The following is a 16,106-nucleotide window of genomic DNA, read 5'->3' as shown; positions in this document are numbered from 1 at the left end:
AAATAGAAGAATATTTTTCATAGTATAATATAGAATTACAAGGATGTAATGTGATACAAATGATTCTTAAATAAGGTCAGACTAGACACGGGAATATATACAATTCTATATAAAGATAGATAATAATGCTCATGTTTATCAAAACTATTGAGACCGGCACTTTGGAAGTCCTTTGTCTTGGGGAGAAGGACTAATTTGATGAGTACTTCTAGATATGCTATAAATTTCCTGCCAAGTAAAAAACATTGTACAAGAAATCAGAATCTTGCCAAATTTATCTCATTATTAGCAGTACAAAGGTAAAGGTAAAATAGGAGTATAAAAGCTATATAAGCTGTAAAAACTAAAAACCAACAAACATGAATTTAGAAGCTGGCATAAACACAATAGGAAAAATACTACTCCGTATTAATTTTCCAAATAAGATTATATGTCCATCAAGTGCTATATATTATAAGAAAACAATTCACTAAAGACTCAAAATTAAGGAACAGTATAATAAATTCGGCATAAAATAAGTTGAAGCTCTAATATAAACTTTCCTCAAGTCTTGCAAGAACAGTGGTGCGCTCAAACAGTCAAACCTCTGCTTATCAACTATCATCTCACTTCCAGCTTCATAATCACAAGCCTCTGTCCGTTGACTGCCAATAAAACCCCAAAATGTTTTAGTATAATCTTAAGACATACAATTTCCAGGCTTAGAATTCATCAAATGATCTATCAATATTTGTAACAGAGCAAGGAGAGGGTGACATCTACTATGACATATGATTAAACAAAATCTTAATCTTAAAATTAATAAATAAATGCATGAAATTCATCAATGACTCAATGCTCTTCATTCATGATAACAAGTATGCAATGGGAAACAAGATACAAATGGTAATCTGAAAACAAAAGCCAGGAGAAGCACAAGAAAATTAGGAAAACAATTACAAACACCCACCAGAGCAAGTGTTTAAGAAAATTACCTCAGCATCCGCAAAGTCATTAGTTCGATAAAGCTCTCTTCTTAAGTTATGTGGTTGTCTTCGTGCAACAGTTTTTTTCTGGAATAATATACCAATGAGCCTTGAATCGGTAAGTACCGTCTACATCTTTCCATATACTGAAATTCATAGAAAATGCTCACCATTAATACACTAAGAAGAAAAGCATATAGGCAAGAGTTGGCTTAGTGAAGCCCCTCATTTCACCTATTTGATTGTTATTTGCTTTGTTCATTACTTTCATCTCACACAAACCTTATCACTAAAATCAACCTTTCAAGAATTTTTTTTTGTTTTTTTTTTGGTTTTTAAAAAAAATTTACCTCTCAATGTGAGCTACATATAGATCATTGGCAAACAACTTCTCTCTTGCTGTCCTAGCCATTTTCTTTCCCTTAGGAGGGACAGGCAATTGCACATCTTTTCCCAATTTTCTCTAAGTTTTCTGCTATCCTGTACTAAGCACTTATTTGGTGCACCTTCTCCACTATCAAGTGACAGCACAAAAAACTGGTGTCTAGTGTTTTAGGAAGAATAGAAAAGAATGCGAGGTGCAAAAACAATTAAAGAAGAGTGATTGAATTGTAGGAATTCCACCTAGAGTTCCAACAATATATTTCCACAAGATAAATTTCAGCAGACTATGAAAACTTAGAAATCAAGAGAAACAAACATTCATTATCATCGAACTTCTAAAATATGTACACAATTTTGAAATCTGAGAGAACAGAAACTCTATAAGTTTATGATGAGAGCTATAAATCATCAAAAAACAAGAGAACCATTGAGATAAAGGCATAACAAAGGAGAAAAATCTTTAGCTCTATATCTAATCAAGCTTTGACAAACAGCAGGATATAATCTAGCTAAGTGTTACTTACAATTTCCATATGAAAGAGAAGCTATGTAAAGTGCAGCTCCACATAAAACTCTGTTTTTGAACAATTGGGTGCTCCTCAAGGCTTAGAAGTTTGCAAAGATTTACGAAGACAACACCTAATTAAAAGAGGCAAGAATATTGTTTCAATGTTAATATGAAGTTCCAAATGTAAATAGGGTGTAGTGATCATCAGGTGCCAATTTGGTACTCTCCTCGGAGCCATTAGTCTTCTAAAACACCCATGAAGATAGATGAAGGGCCAAGAAATACATAGTGTGCAATTCAAGTTATATATTCCCAGATAAAACTCACAACTCAAGCTAAAAGACATTCATAAAACCTTAACTCAAGAATAAATTAGCAAACTTTAAATGAAGAAAAATTTAAATAGCCATAGTATGTTATAATATGCACTCCTGGACACATATTTGTCATAGAAAACTTATATAACATTGTATCCCTATCATTTTAGTCATTCAGTTCTATGCATTATCATTCAGTCCACTGCATCACTATAATTGCAGTCACCACATGTAACACCCCACTTTTCTTAATCTTAATTACAATTCTAAAACCAAAATTAATATAAACTAAGCAGCGGATAAACAACTTAATAAATAAACTAGTGGGAATGTCACCCCGCCACAACCACCACTCCATGGTAATTACACAGGCTAAGGATGGAACTAAATCAATAAACCAAACTAACATTCAAATTACTTAACTTAAAGTCATTTGGGGGAAAAACACCCCGATGTCTAATCATCAAACTTGAACATCATAAGTCTACAATCCATCAAAATAAACAACATGATAATAATAAGAGTTTAGACTACTAGATCTACTAAGCTAGTCTAACTCGATCATCTCTCAAGCTGGGCCCACCTGAAAGGGGTTTTGCAAAACAACACATAGACAAGTAGGACAACACCAGTTAGCACGAAGCTAAGTATAACCACACTCAACCCTGTAAAGTACTACAGTATATACTTTGGAAAAACATTTGTTCACAACCTCTAATCAAGCAATCTCAACACTTAGACAACTTTAAGATACATCACAGATTTTCTATATGCTTGCAACCTATAATATCAACATGCATACTTCAAATATAAATAACTCATCAACATGAATATTCCAACACATAATTCTCCTAAAAAAACTCATCATAACGAACTCATGCTATTAATCAATTTCATACTAACAACCAATACGAAATTATCATCATGCTTTCAAGTTCTCATCATGCAGACTAGATTTATAAGACATCAAAAAGCAACTAAAGCAATCGTGCTCAATATACAATCTCGATTAATCATTCTCATTATGCAATCTAGTGCAATACTATACTCGAATGCAATCTCGTGCAATACTATACTCGAATGCAATCTCATGCAATACTATACTCAAATGCAATCTCGTGCAATACTATACTCAAATGGAATCTCGTGCAATACTATAAGTATACTCATACACTCATTTGTAAAAATAGAATACTTTTCTGTAGAGGTCTCTTGCTTGCTTTCTTTCTTTTCTTAGAGTCGCAATGACTCGCTTTCTTTCTTTCTTTTCTTAGAGTCGCAATGACTCGCTTTCTTTATAAATGGACGAGGTGGGAACTTCACCATATTGTGAACGAACCTATACGGGCACGGCGTCTAGCCGACCTAATACTCTGCTCGTCCACCGAACCACTCTCTTGGTTCTATGCTCAAACTCTGTGGAATCAAGTATCGAACTATCAGCGTGCACACCCCCTGACCAAGATTCCAAGCCTAGCGGGCAGTTTCTAACCTCGTAATGTGGGAATACACCGCGTTACATATACTGGGACCGCAATGTCCATATCTTTCATCCGAGAGGACATAGTCCAAACGGGGTCCTCCAAAACCTCACTGATATAGATAATATACATATATATCTCTCATGCACCAAACTTATGCATGCCACAACTCAACAATTTCTCAATGCAACAAAGTAATGATATACCACATGCTCATGAGTTTTTGAAAATAGTACTTAGGCTCACGTGGGCCATTTATGCACTTTTGAAATATGATATACTTGAAATGCAATTTACTGTACAACATGCTTCAAATATATATATATATATATATATATATATATATATATATATATATATATATATATATATATATATATATATATATATATATATATATATATATATATATATATATATATATATATATATATATATATATCACATTGAACTCTCAAGATAAAACAATAATTCTAGTTGCAAAAAGACATGCTCTGTACATTTCTATCATCAAATTAGGCTTCAAATTCCATGGAACATACAACACATTCTAGTCATGCTTCTCTATAATTCTTATTCACAAAGTGATCATATTTCTCTATTCATTACACAAATAGCATCAGGGGAATAACACAAAGCAATTCTCAAAGGCAGTGAACACAAATCATACTACTGTGAAGCAATTTCATCATAGAAACCACCATAAAATGTTCATTTCTAATCCAAAATCATCGAAATCAAAACCAAAACGTGCGTCAAGACGGACTCGAGGTACCGAGCCACAAGGGCCCGTGACACCTGGTCCGAAACGACACGTAGCTGAGCCACAAGGGCCCGGCCACTGCACAGGATAAACTCACGGACCATGGAGCGGGGCTCAGCAAAGCCCGCCCCCTCGGGCCGTTAGAATGCCGGCCCTAGGCAACGGCCCTCTCCTAGGGCCGTGCCCTAGGCCCGGTCGGCCACGGATCTAGCCAACGGTCCCCTTGTTGGGCCGTTTGCTAGGGTCGTTACTTCATCTGGTGCACACTGTCTGTGCACCAGATGATCTATTTTCATCTGCAAGATAAATTCAGCAAACTCCATCTCATCCAAAACATTAACAACACATCATAGACAAGTAATATATCACTTCATATCTCAAACACATCAAAATCTAGCATTTCTACCTAAGAAACAAGGCTTCACAGAGCCAAAAACTAAAGTGGGAGTCTATGGGGTTATACCTTTGTAGACTTCTTCTTCTTGTTGGGATTCCTCCTTCTTCCTAAGTCAGCTACAACCCCCTTCACCACCTAAACATCCCAAACAAACCATACAACAAGCCTTAAGAGCTAAGTTCCCAGAGATGGAAGCTAGAAATCAAAGAAGCTAGGAGAAGAGTGGATGAATGGTTAAGATAGGCTAAAACTTACTGTGTTTTTCTTTGGCTTCTTGCAGAGCTTCTTGGTAGGGAAGACAAGGATGGGAATCAAGAGGCAATGGCTGAAAACATTTCATTTTATAGGGCTCTAAACCCTAGGAGAATCTACAATGATTGGTGGAGGGCAAAGTGGTAATTTAATTTGGTGGTTGTTCTATAAAGATCAGACAAGGTGTTGGATGGTTGTGGTCTACCAAGCTTCATGGACCAAGTCTAGAATCATAGTTTAAGATAGTTTTTGGGGTCAAAATGTATTTTTCAAAAAATACTTTCTAGACAACTTCTTAGTTTAGATTTCTCAGATTTCTCCCGGTTTCACTCAGATTGACTTTTGGGATTAAAACTTGGTACGCGATGTACCCAAAAATTTAGGATTTTGGAATTAAAATAAGTTTTGGTGTTGAATTAATTTAAAATGTAACTCAAAATAATTTATTCAAACACCAATTTATCTCAAAAAAAAAAAATTAATGGAGTGAAAATGGCTATTTTGGAATTTCTTAAAATTGGATTTATAAAATTAAATTTTGGGTTGTCACACCACATCAAGTGTCAACAAACTATATAAACAGGATAAGAACTGTTGAATGCACTATTCAAATCATACATCCTCAGTACAAACACAAAATTCGAAAATCAATTTCTTTGCCTTTCGGCTGTACAAATATATATGTTGTCTAACAATGATTATCATCACTATTCAATACTTAATCCTAATCAATAATAACAATAATAATAAAGTAAAGCATAAGTGTATACTGTAGACTAGAAATTACCTGCCGTGCTGCGAAGGGGAAGGCGCTGGAGGTGGCGATGGCTACTTGCGACGAACGAAAGAAGCTGTGTGGCGAACTGGGCAACTGGCGATGGATGTCTGGAGGTGGCGATGGCGGTCTGGAAGCGGCGACGGCGGCTTGCGAGTTGCGATGATCTAAAGGAAGAGGCGATGACTAGGTCAGGGCGTCTAGCGGCTTAGGAAAACAATTAGGGGAGGTGGAAAGAGAAGAGAGATGAAGATGTGTGGCTGTAAAATCTAATGTACAAGAAGGCGCCCAAAGAATAAAATTTTGGTGGGATTTTGATTTTATTGAAATAATTTTTAGACATCAATAATGAGAGTAATAGTATCTTTCATACCAAAGAGATTATTTTTTTTAATGGCGCCAGAGGTTAAAAATTTTGTTGCACAATAATTTTACTTTTTCTGACGTTTTATGCTAAAATTAATTTTTAAAATAAAACAATTCGGGACGTTTATTATAAAACGTCATTGATTCTATACCTTTACTGACAAAAAAATTATATTTCGTCAGAAAATATTAAAAAAAAAATTATTGTCTCTACCATAATATATAGTGACGTTATTTAATATAACGTCGCAAATTGTTATATTTTGCGACGCTTTGTAGAGCGTCGTTAAAAATTTCATCGGGAAATGACAGATTTCTTGTAGTGGAGGTTAGATTATTACAAATATTATGATTGTATAATTATTCTAAAATCAATTGCTCGTGTTAAATCTGCTGTGGGGTATGTAATAGGTTTAAAGAATGTATACAATTGGAAAAAATTCAATCTAAATCTTTGTTGAGCATGGATTATAGCACTAGGTGGAATTTTAACTACTTGATGTTAGAGGTTGACCACAATTATAAGAATGGGCTTGTGTTGAATAGTGGCACACCCAAGGATGAGGATTGGGAAAATGTTAGGAAGTTGAGCAAGTTTTTGCAACGTTTCTATGACATCACAATGAAAATTTCTGGTACTACATATGTGAGTTGCAATGCTTACTTTACTGGAATTTGTGAATTGTATTGTACTTTGTGTGATTGGATAAAGAGTTCTAATGAATAGTTTAGCGCTATGGCCAAAAGAATGAAGGAGAAATTTGACAAATATTGGGGGAATGTTGAGAAGATGAATATGATACTTTATGTTGCAACTGTTCTTGACCCTAGAAGAAAATGTGTGTTTGCTGGGTTTTGTTTTAATAGAATGTATTCATCTAATCAAGCTTCAATGTTGGGTTCTAAAATTAGAGAAGTGACTAGTCAATTTTTTATGAATACCATGGGTTGTTGAAAGTTTCACAAGGTGAAGGTAGTAATTTTACTCAACCAATGAGTGCCACTAATAAGGATGGGGAAGATGTGTCACATAGTCAACTACACATTAACTGACTTTCAAAAGTATTTGGTTGAAATTGGACATAGGGAGCAAAAAATCGAATTTGATGAATACATCAATGAAGAGCTTGATACTCAGATTGGTGGTGGTGAATTTGATATTCTCCGTTGGTGGAAAGAAAATGCTCATAGATATCCCATTCTTTCATGCATAGCTCGTGATATATTGGCAGTTCTTATATCCACTGTCGCATCTGAATCTGCATTTAGCACCAGTGGACGTGTGCTTGATACTTATAGGAGTTCATTAACTCCTAAAATTGTACATGCTCTTGTGTGCACTCAAGATTGGTTACGAGAAGAAAACATCATTTCAATGACTGATTTAGTTGAGCATAATGTTGGAGAGATGTATAAACTTGACATGGGTGAGTATCAAAATCATTTCTTTAATTTAAATATTATAATTTTCTTATTGTTCTTCTTTATTTAATACTTGTATTTTTATATGATTTAGATATGTCAAAGATGAGTTTGGATCCTATGATTGATTAGAAAAAACAAGATATGTCAAATATGAGTTTGGATCATGTGATTGATTAGAAAAACAATATGCAAGAAGAAGATAATTGAGTACTATTGACTCTATTACAATGTAGTGCTCGACCACAAGGCCTTTGGCCAGTAATTAACTTACATTAATTGTTTGTTTATTTAGTAATCAACTGTAAACTCTCGGTTTTTCGGTTACCGTAATAACCAACCGAAACCGACCTAGTTGGTTTCGGTCGGTTATATGTATATGTTCGGTCAGTTTCAGTCGGTCATGGAGGTTAACAAAACATGGTCGGTTATCGGTCTGTTATTGACCGTAACCGACGGAGGCTCACCCCTACCTGGCATGTGTGTGACACCCCAAAAATCCTACCCTTTAAATAGGATTAATTGAGTAATTAATCCTAAGTTATCCTTGTTGACTTTCTAATCAATTTCCTAAATTGATAGTCGGAGGACCTAAATTGACCAACTCCTTGGTCAATTGATTTATGTAAAAAAGAAGTACCTTTAGCTTTGATGGTTGTTGGTGTTGTGAGTGATTTGATGCATGATCTTGTGATAATGCATGTTTAGAGCTTGTATCTAGGTTTCTTGAATGCTATCCTTTGATCTATTCTTGGGTTCAAGTCATTTCCTTGTTGTATGTGAGATTTGGGGTGTTTTGGACTTGAACTTGACCTTGGAGATGAAGTTCCCCGAAGGGAATTATTTGTTGCACAGGGTGTTCCTCGCGGGCGGAACGGAGGGCAGATGTTCACCCGCCGCCCCACCCGCGGGTGGTAGTTTTTTACCCGGCGGGTAGAGCCGCGGGTAAGGACCCACCCGTGGGGTACATTAAGGGTGGCGTGTCGGGTGTTGTTTTCCCGTGGTTCCATCCTTTGGTTTGTGATGTTTTGACCTTCTTTTGTTAGATTGTTGAACTTTTGGGTGTCTCCTTGATGTTTCCTATGTCTAGAACGATGTCCTAAGAATCCATGTTAGGATTTGGTGTCTTGAATCGTGTTTATGGTCCAACTTTGTGATTCGTTGGATTTATGTATGTCTTTGAGGTTCGTTGGAACCATTTTGGTTTACCCGTTTGATGAACATGTTAGATATGTTGTCTTTGATGCTAGTATGTGTAGTTTGTCCATTCCTTTGAGGATTGGCAATTTGTGTTGCCAATCATGTTGATATTGGATTGAAGTCCATTGTTGTTGTTGAGTATTGTTTCATGTCTATCATTGAAACCTCTTGATTGATGTCTATAATGTGATCTTGTACATTTGTTGTACCCGTTGTTGATGCTTGATTGGGCTATTGATGAGCCTCAATCCTCTTGATGATGACTATGTGTGATTATGAATGAGATTGGTGGTATTGTGACTTGAGCTTTGCTCATGAGTTTGGCGGTATGTGACTATGATATTTAATGGTACCCTCGTGCACTTAGAGTTTGGCGGTATTGTTTGGCGGCAGTTTGGCGGGAGACGACAGTCCCAGGAGGGATAAGGTTAGACTCAGAAGTACAGGGTGGCACTCGGAGGTACAGGTTGGAACTGAGATAAGGCCGGGGGTAGCCATAAGGGTGGTACTAAGGTATAAGGTTGGAACGTGAAACTTGTCATTATGTGAATTGTTGTATTTATTGCTTATGAGCATGTCTATTGGGAACTCTACCATGTTCATAGTAGGTTGCGTCTACTGTTGAGTATGTTGCTTGTTGTCTTTATTGACTTGTGGATTGTTGTTGATGGTTGGTCTTTGTTGAGAGCGTGATGTTGTGTCCCTTGATGTTCCCTCTCTCGGTTTTGGAAATGATATATACTGTATTCCTCTGTCTCAAATGGTTTTGTAATATCTATATATTATGTACTTAACGCGTATTGGTGGGTTACCAGCATCCCTCGCTGATGGGTGTTATCCCTATGTCTTTACAGGTTATGAGTAACTTGGAGAGCGCGCTAGTGGACCCTAGTTAGCGTAGTTCTTATGCTTTCCTGTTGTTTAGACTTTTGGCCGGTGTGCTTTGTTTCTTATGACTCTGTTGATCGATAGTTTGTGTAGACTTAGCCTGTGCACCTATAGTTGTATAGGTGTGGCATAACATCTCCCGTTTTGCAGTTGTCTAGCTTCCGCTTTGTTTATGCTTTTAGTAGATATTATCTTTTATATAAGCTTTTAAATTTTGGTAAAATCGGGGGTGTTACAGTTGGTATCAGAGCCTAGATTTGAGTCTAGGATGCTAAGAGTTGAACTTTAAGAAGTTAAGTTAGAATTGAGACTCTAAGTTGACCTCTAAGTGACTAAGTGTTAGGACTTAAGACTCTTAGGACGCGCGGTGAGCTGTGAGTTTCCTTTATCGCTTGTTGTGTTTGATTTGTTTGTTCTTGTTTAGCCTTAGCTCTCTCGCTTTAAGCATCGAGTAAGGGTGCAAGTCTCCTCGTTTCTTTGCCGTAACCGTGTTGTTTCTGTAGAATCTTGTGATGGAACCTCCTCGCTATCGTGCCCGGACCCCGGATACGCCCACAAATGAACAGCTAGCACAGAACCTTCAGCACCTCACGCAGACTATGCACAACAACAACAACCCTCCGCCACCGCTAGCTGGAAACCGCGATGTGGGTCGGCAAGTTTCGAGTCACCGACCTCCCGTCTTCGCCGGGGAAGAAGACCCCATTCTTTTAGAAGAGTGGATCCGTGCCTTGGACAAAATCTTCGCAGTGGTTGGATGCCCTGAAAACCGTCATGTGGAGCTAGCGAGGTTTTACTTCAGTCACGAGGCGGACCTATGGTGGGTCCATGAAGGTCCGGCATGTCTTGAGGAACCGGGGTTTGATTGGTCAGCGTTGAAAGATAAGCTCTGGGAAAGGTTTTATCCAGCTCATGTAAGGGCGGCTATGTATGAGGAGTTCCTCCACTTGAAGCAAGGGACCCTGTCCGTAGTGGAGTATCATAAGCGCTTTCTTGAGTTAGCCCGGTTTGCGCGCGTGTTGGTTCCCACCGAGGCTGCTAAGGTGGATAAGTTTGTAGCAGGGCTCAGCTATGAGGCAAGGAAGGCCTTGACGGTCAGCAAACCGATGACGTTCAATGAGGCTTATTTGAGTGCAGCAGATTTGTATAGGGTTCAGCAGTTGCAATGATGGTCTTTTGACGCGGTCAGGAGAAGAGGTGAAGGTAGTGGGCAACAAAACTTCAAGAGGCCAAGGCAGAGCTTTAGGAGTGGGCCAACCTCCCCACCGACTCAAGGGACGGCTAAGTTGGACAATGGCAAGACGGGAAAGCCTTTTTGGATGCCGGAGATGTGGTAGGAACCACATTGGAAAGGACTGCCAAGGGAATCCGTTGCTTTGTTTCAAGTGTGGGAAGAGGGGTCACAAAGCCTTCAAGTGCAACCTCCAGTCGGATCAAGGAGCTCCAAAGTCTAGTGCAAGGCATGCACCGTCGGGACAGGCAGGAAATGGGTTTAACCGTGGTTCCAGGAATGCGTCTTCGGGAGGAGCTAGGTGTCAAGGCAGGGTGTACGTGATGAGCCGATCACAGGCTGAAGCTGAGGGTCTGACCGAGGACAAGGCAACAGGTACCATTCTCGATTCAACCTTTCTTGTCTTTGAGTTGTACCCAAAATTAATTACGAGAGTTAGTTGTTTCGTTGATGTTGACAAACCTTAGTCTAAAACCCAAGAGCTAAAAGATTTAATTTTTTTAAGTGTAACCTAAAGCCTTTCTTCTTCTAAAACCTAGACTTGGGTAAATCATTAATGGCATGTTTGGTTCATGTAATAGGTTAGGAATGGAATAACATTCCTTGGAATAGACTTATTCCATCGTTTGGTTGGATCGTTTTGTCATGGGAATAACATGCCTAGGAATGAGCTATTACCTTCGCAAGGGGAATAGCCATTCCTAGGGGGGCCTTGGTATTAGCTATTCCCATGGTATATATATATATATGTGTGTGTGTGTGTGTGTGTGTGTGTGTGTGTGTGTGTGTGTGTGTGTGTGTGTGTGTGTAATGAATAATACACACATTTTGCAACGTTTGCAATTGACATTTTGGGAAAAGAAAAGTATTTTCTCAAAACACCCTTGACAGTTTATATATATATATATATATATATATATATATATATATATATATATATATATATATATATATATATATATATATATATATATATATATATATATATAATAAAAATTAATTGTATAAGACTCTTTAATTATGGAGCAAGTAGCCTGCCCATCTTCATGCCTAGCGGATGGGCATTGCAAGCTTGCCTAGCGGATGAGCATTGCAAGCTTGCCTAGCGGATGAGCATTGCAATTGAAATTATGGAGCCTTGAGGCTCCTTAAAGGAGCCTCAAGGCTCCATTCCTTACTTCTCCAACCGATGTGGGATAAGTGGGAAAATAAATATAAATATAAATATAAATATGTATTTGCGTAATAATATATATATATATATATATATATCTAAAAACATAATAAGTGTCAATACAAGTTATGTCCTTGATTTTTGTCCCTTTTTTATATGCTAATAAATATATACATTTTGCTTTAATTGTTGTACATTCATTTGCATTGGACAAAATCATCCTTACACCGTTATAACACCGTTAGTTTTTAATATATCTACCAATCTTACCATACACCTACATCTATCATATCTTTTTCCTATTTTTAATTATCATTTTATTAAAATTACCATATAACAATTAATTTAATTATAAATTATATTTTAATTAAATATTTATATGAATGTTAAATTATATATATATATATATATATATATATATATATATATATATATATAATATGTATGTATATTATTTGTGTATCCATATCAATATATCATATATGTGGGTGCATGTTAGCTTAGTATTATTTGTAAATTATTATTATATAAAAATATATATATTTTTTTTTGTTTTGATCACTATATTATTCAAATATATTGGGCAAAACATAATTTTAACTAATTTTTTAAATTTTGTTACTTACAAATATTTTAATATTGGGCATAAATTTTCGCGCATCGCGCGTATATATATATATATATAACACGTTCAGTATATCATAATCATATTCATTATTATTATTAAAATTATCATTATTATTATTATTATTATTATTATTATTATTATTATTATTATTATGTATAAGGGTATTTATGTGGAATACAATTACTAAAGTTTATTCCTTCAGCCAACCAAACAACATAATACAATTCATATTCCATTTCATGTGGAATAGCATTCTTATTCCCTCCAAATTCATTCATTCCGTGAACCAAACGTGCTGTAAGTGTAGAGCTTAAAATTTTAATTTGTTGTTGATGAGTTTTAAACTTAGGCATTAAAGTTTTCCAACCAAACCCTTAAACCTTCTTAACTAGCAATGATTCTTAAACTTTATTCCTCTTTAATTCCTCTTAACCTATTCCTTTCAACCCAAACTAAAACCCCCAAATTAAAAATCCATTTTCCCCATCTTTTCCCAAAAACCCTCCTCTCTCTTCTCTTTCCTTCTACCCGTAGCAGCCAAGAACCCCCCCACCCCCTACCCATCGCTACTCCTCCACCCATCGACCTGCTGCCGCCACCCGTCGCCGCACCACCTCGCCAGAAGTCGCCGCCGCCGCCGCATCAACTGTCGCCGTCGCCGTCGCCGATCCCCTTCGCCGCAGCAACGCCAGAAAAAACAACCGAGAAAAAGGGAAAAAAATAAAGAAAAAGAGAAAAAAGAAGAAGGAAAAAGAAAGAGTTTTGGGTCTACCTCACCTTGAGTTTCTTGCACCATGCCTAGAAGGTCAAAAACCATCAAGAGGGTGGAATGGGTGGATGCCCATTGCTCAGTTTTGGAAGGTAAAGCCTTTGAACCCGAATCTTTTTCAAGTTTCCTTTTGGATGTGCTTAAATTTCAAGATTTGTTGGATGGGTTTTTGTTGATTAAAAGTGAGACATACCCGAATTTGGTAAAGGAATTTTATCGTCACATGAATGTGACCAAGGATGGGGGAAAATTGGAAATCACCTCTAAGGTGAGGGGTGTTAAGATTTCCTTGAATGAGAATCGGTTGGCTAAACTCCTGAATTTGACGACCACTGGGGTCTCGGAGTATTGTAGAGATGCTTGGGTGAGTACCGAAGACTTGGGGTACCAAGATTATTTGGAGTACCTTTTGGGGAGAACCAGTGGTTTTACCCAAGCCACGAGGCCGGAAAAGAAGTGGCTCTCACCGGGGAGCAAAAGATTCTGATAATGCTTGTTACGGATTGTCGGTTACCCAACAACAACAAGAGTAATCTTTTGGGAAATTTGGAGTGTGCTTTTGCTTATTTCTTGAAGCATAAAGTGAACTTCAACCTACCAGCCCTCATGCTTCAACACATGGATTATTGTGTGGATCATAACCGTAAGAGCCTACCCTACGGTATGATTCTGAGTTGTATTTTCAAGAAGAAAGGGGTGAAGGTTGAAGGGACATTTGCCAAGGCCGTTGGCAAAATGATGTTGGATGCTGTGAATCTTCAGAGTTGTAATTTGTTTCAGCTGGAGGACAATGAATAAATCACCTTGAAAGAGGTAGCTAAGAAATCCCCATCTGAGAGGAAGCTTCTGACAGAGCAGTTGGGGGTTCCTGTCAAGAAGTTGAAGCAGACTGTCCAAGATTTGGGAGGAGATGAGGAAGAGGAAGAAGTGGAGGAAAGCGACTCCGAGGACGGGGAGAACCGCCGAAGGAAGGAAGTGAGGACCAAGAAGGAGAACGACTCTATGACACACGAGGACCATGTGGTAGCTCTTCTGCGGCAACAGAACCGGATGATCGAGGAAGGCTTCTCGTTTATGAAGGCTCAGTTTGTTACCATGAATCAGAAGTTGACAGCGCTGGAAGCAAGTTCTAGCCGGGATGGAGCCGAAGAAGACCTTGAGTCTGATGAAGAAGCTGAAGAGGGCTCGGAGGACGACTCGTCCCAAGCTGAGGAGTGAGGTAATCCTTTCTAGCTTTTGTTTACCTTGTGTGTTATCTCTAGCGGTAGTTGATGATAGCTGTGGGTGTAGGGTAGATTGTTTGTAGATGTGCTAAGGTTGGTTGTTAGTTTAGGCCTTGGTTTTGGGAGTGTGCTTTAGATTTTGTAAGTGTTGCTTGGTGAGAGCTTGTTGCCTTTAAGCCTTGTTATCTTTCACTTCTATTCTTGTCACATTTTGTTCACCATTATCCTTTTTGACAACCCTTGCTGCACCCAAGCTTCGGGGACGAAGCTTATTGTTAGGGGGAGAGGATGTGACACCCCGAAAATCCAACCTTTTAAATAGGATTAATTGAGTAATTAATCCTAAGTTATCCTTGTTGATTTTCTAATCAATTTCCCAAATTGATAGTCGGAGGACCTAAATTGACCAACTCCTTGGTCAATTGATCTAAGTCAAAAAGGGGTACCTTTAGCTTTGATGGTTGTACCTAATTCTTTGGGGTCTTCTTAAGCCTTTCTAGGGAAAGTAAGGGCATGATGGTTTTTTTCCCTTGCTTGGTCTTGAAGCCTTACCCTATCAAACCTAAAGTTCATTTCCCCACTTTGGCAAGACAACTTTTCTCTCCCTTCTCTCTAAGAAAACTTGGCTTCTTCCCCAAGCCAAGAAAGATCTAATCCAACCTTGCTAGGAATCATTCCAAGATTCCACCTTTCCACCTCCCAAGCTTGAGGAAGGGTAAGATCTAGGATTAGTTGGTGTTTTTATTTGTTTTTACCTAGTATTTTTCTAAGATTAGTGTTTTCTTGTGGTTTTGGTTGTGTAAGAAGATTTGGTTGAAGAGGAGCTTCAAGGAGAATCTTAGGAGGGTAGAAAGGAAGAGATTTTTGGTCTTCAAAGGCAACCCATGCTATACAAAACCTATTTTCTACTTGCTATTGATGATTCTTGGTGTTGTGAGTGATTTGATGCATGATCTTGTGATAATGCGTGTTTAGAGCTTGTATCTAGGTTTCTTGAATGCTATTCAATGATCTATTCTTGCGTTCAAGTCATTTCCTTGTTGTATGTGAGATTTGGGGTGTTTTGGACTTGAACTTGACCTTGGAGATGAAATTCCCCGAAGGGAATTATTTGTTGCATAGGGTGTTCCCCGCGGGCGGAACGGCGGGCAGATGTCCACCCGCCGCCCCACCTGCAGGTGGTAGTTTTGTACCCGGCGGGTAGAGCCGTGGGTAGGGACCCACATGCGGGGTACATTAAGGGTGGCGTGTCGGGTGTTGTTTTCCCGTGGTTCCATCCTTTGGTTTGTGATGTTTTGACCTCATTTTGTTGGATTGTTGAACGGGTGTCTCCTTGATGTTTCGTATGACTAGAACGATGTCT

The 16,106-nt window shown here is 37.9% G+C and overlaps 1 protein-coding gene across 1 annotated transcript; it reads left to right on the top strand.

The window, feature by feature from the left end:
• The first annotated feature begins 10,230 nt into the window (after positions 1 to 10,230).
• LOC109154137 lies at positions 10,231 to 10,887 on the top strand. The gene has a single exon (XM_019302004.1). It carries the CDS (start codon positions 10,231 to 10,233, stop codon positions 10,885 to 10,887), a length of 657 nt encoding a protein of 218 aa, XP_019157549.1.
• Positions 10,888 to 16,106: the final 5,219 nt, after the last annotated feature.

The sequence above is a fragment of the Ipomoea nil genome, unplaced genomic scaffold, assembly GCF_001879475.1.
Source record: "Ipomoea nil cultivar Tokyo-kokei standard unplaced genomic scaffold, Asagao_1.1 scaffold2610, whole genome shotgun sequence".
Lineage (NCBI taxonomy): Eukaryota > Viridiplantae > Streptophyta > Magnoliopsida > Solanales > Convolvulaceae > Ipomoea > Ipomoea nil.
The sequence above is the reverse complement of the archived record's forward strand: the minus strand, read 5'-3'. Positions and strand labels throughout refer to the sequence as shown.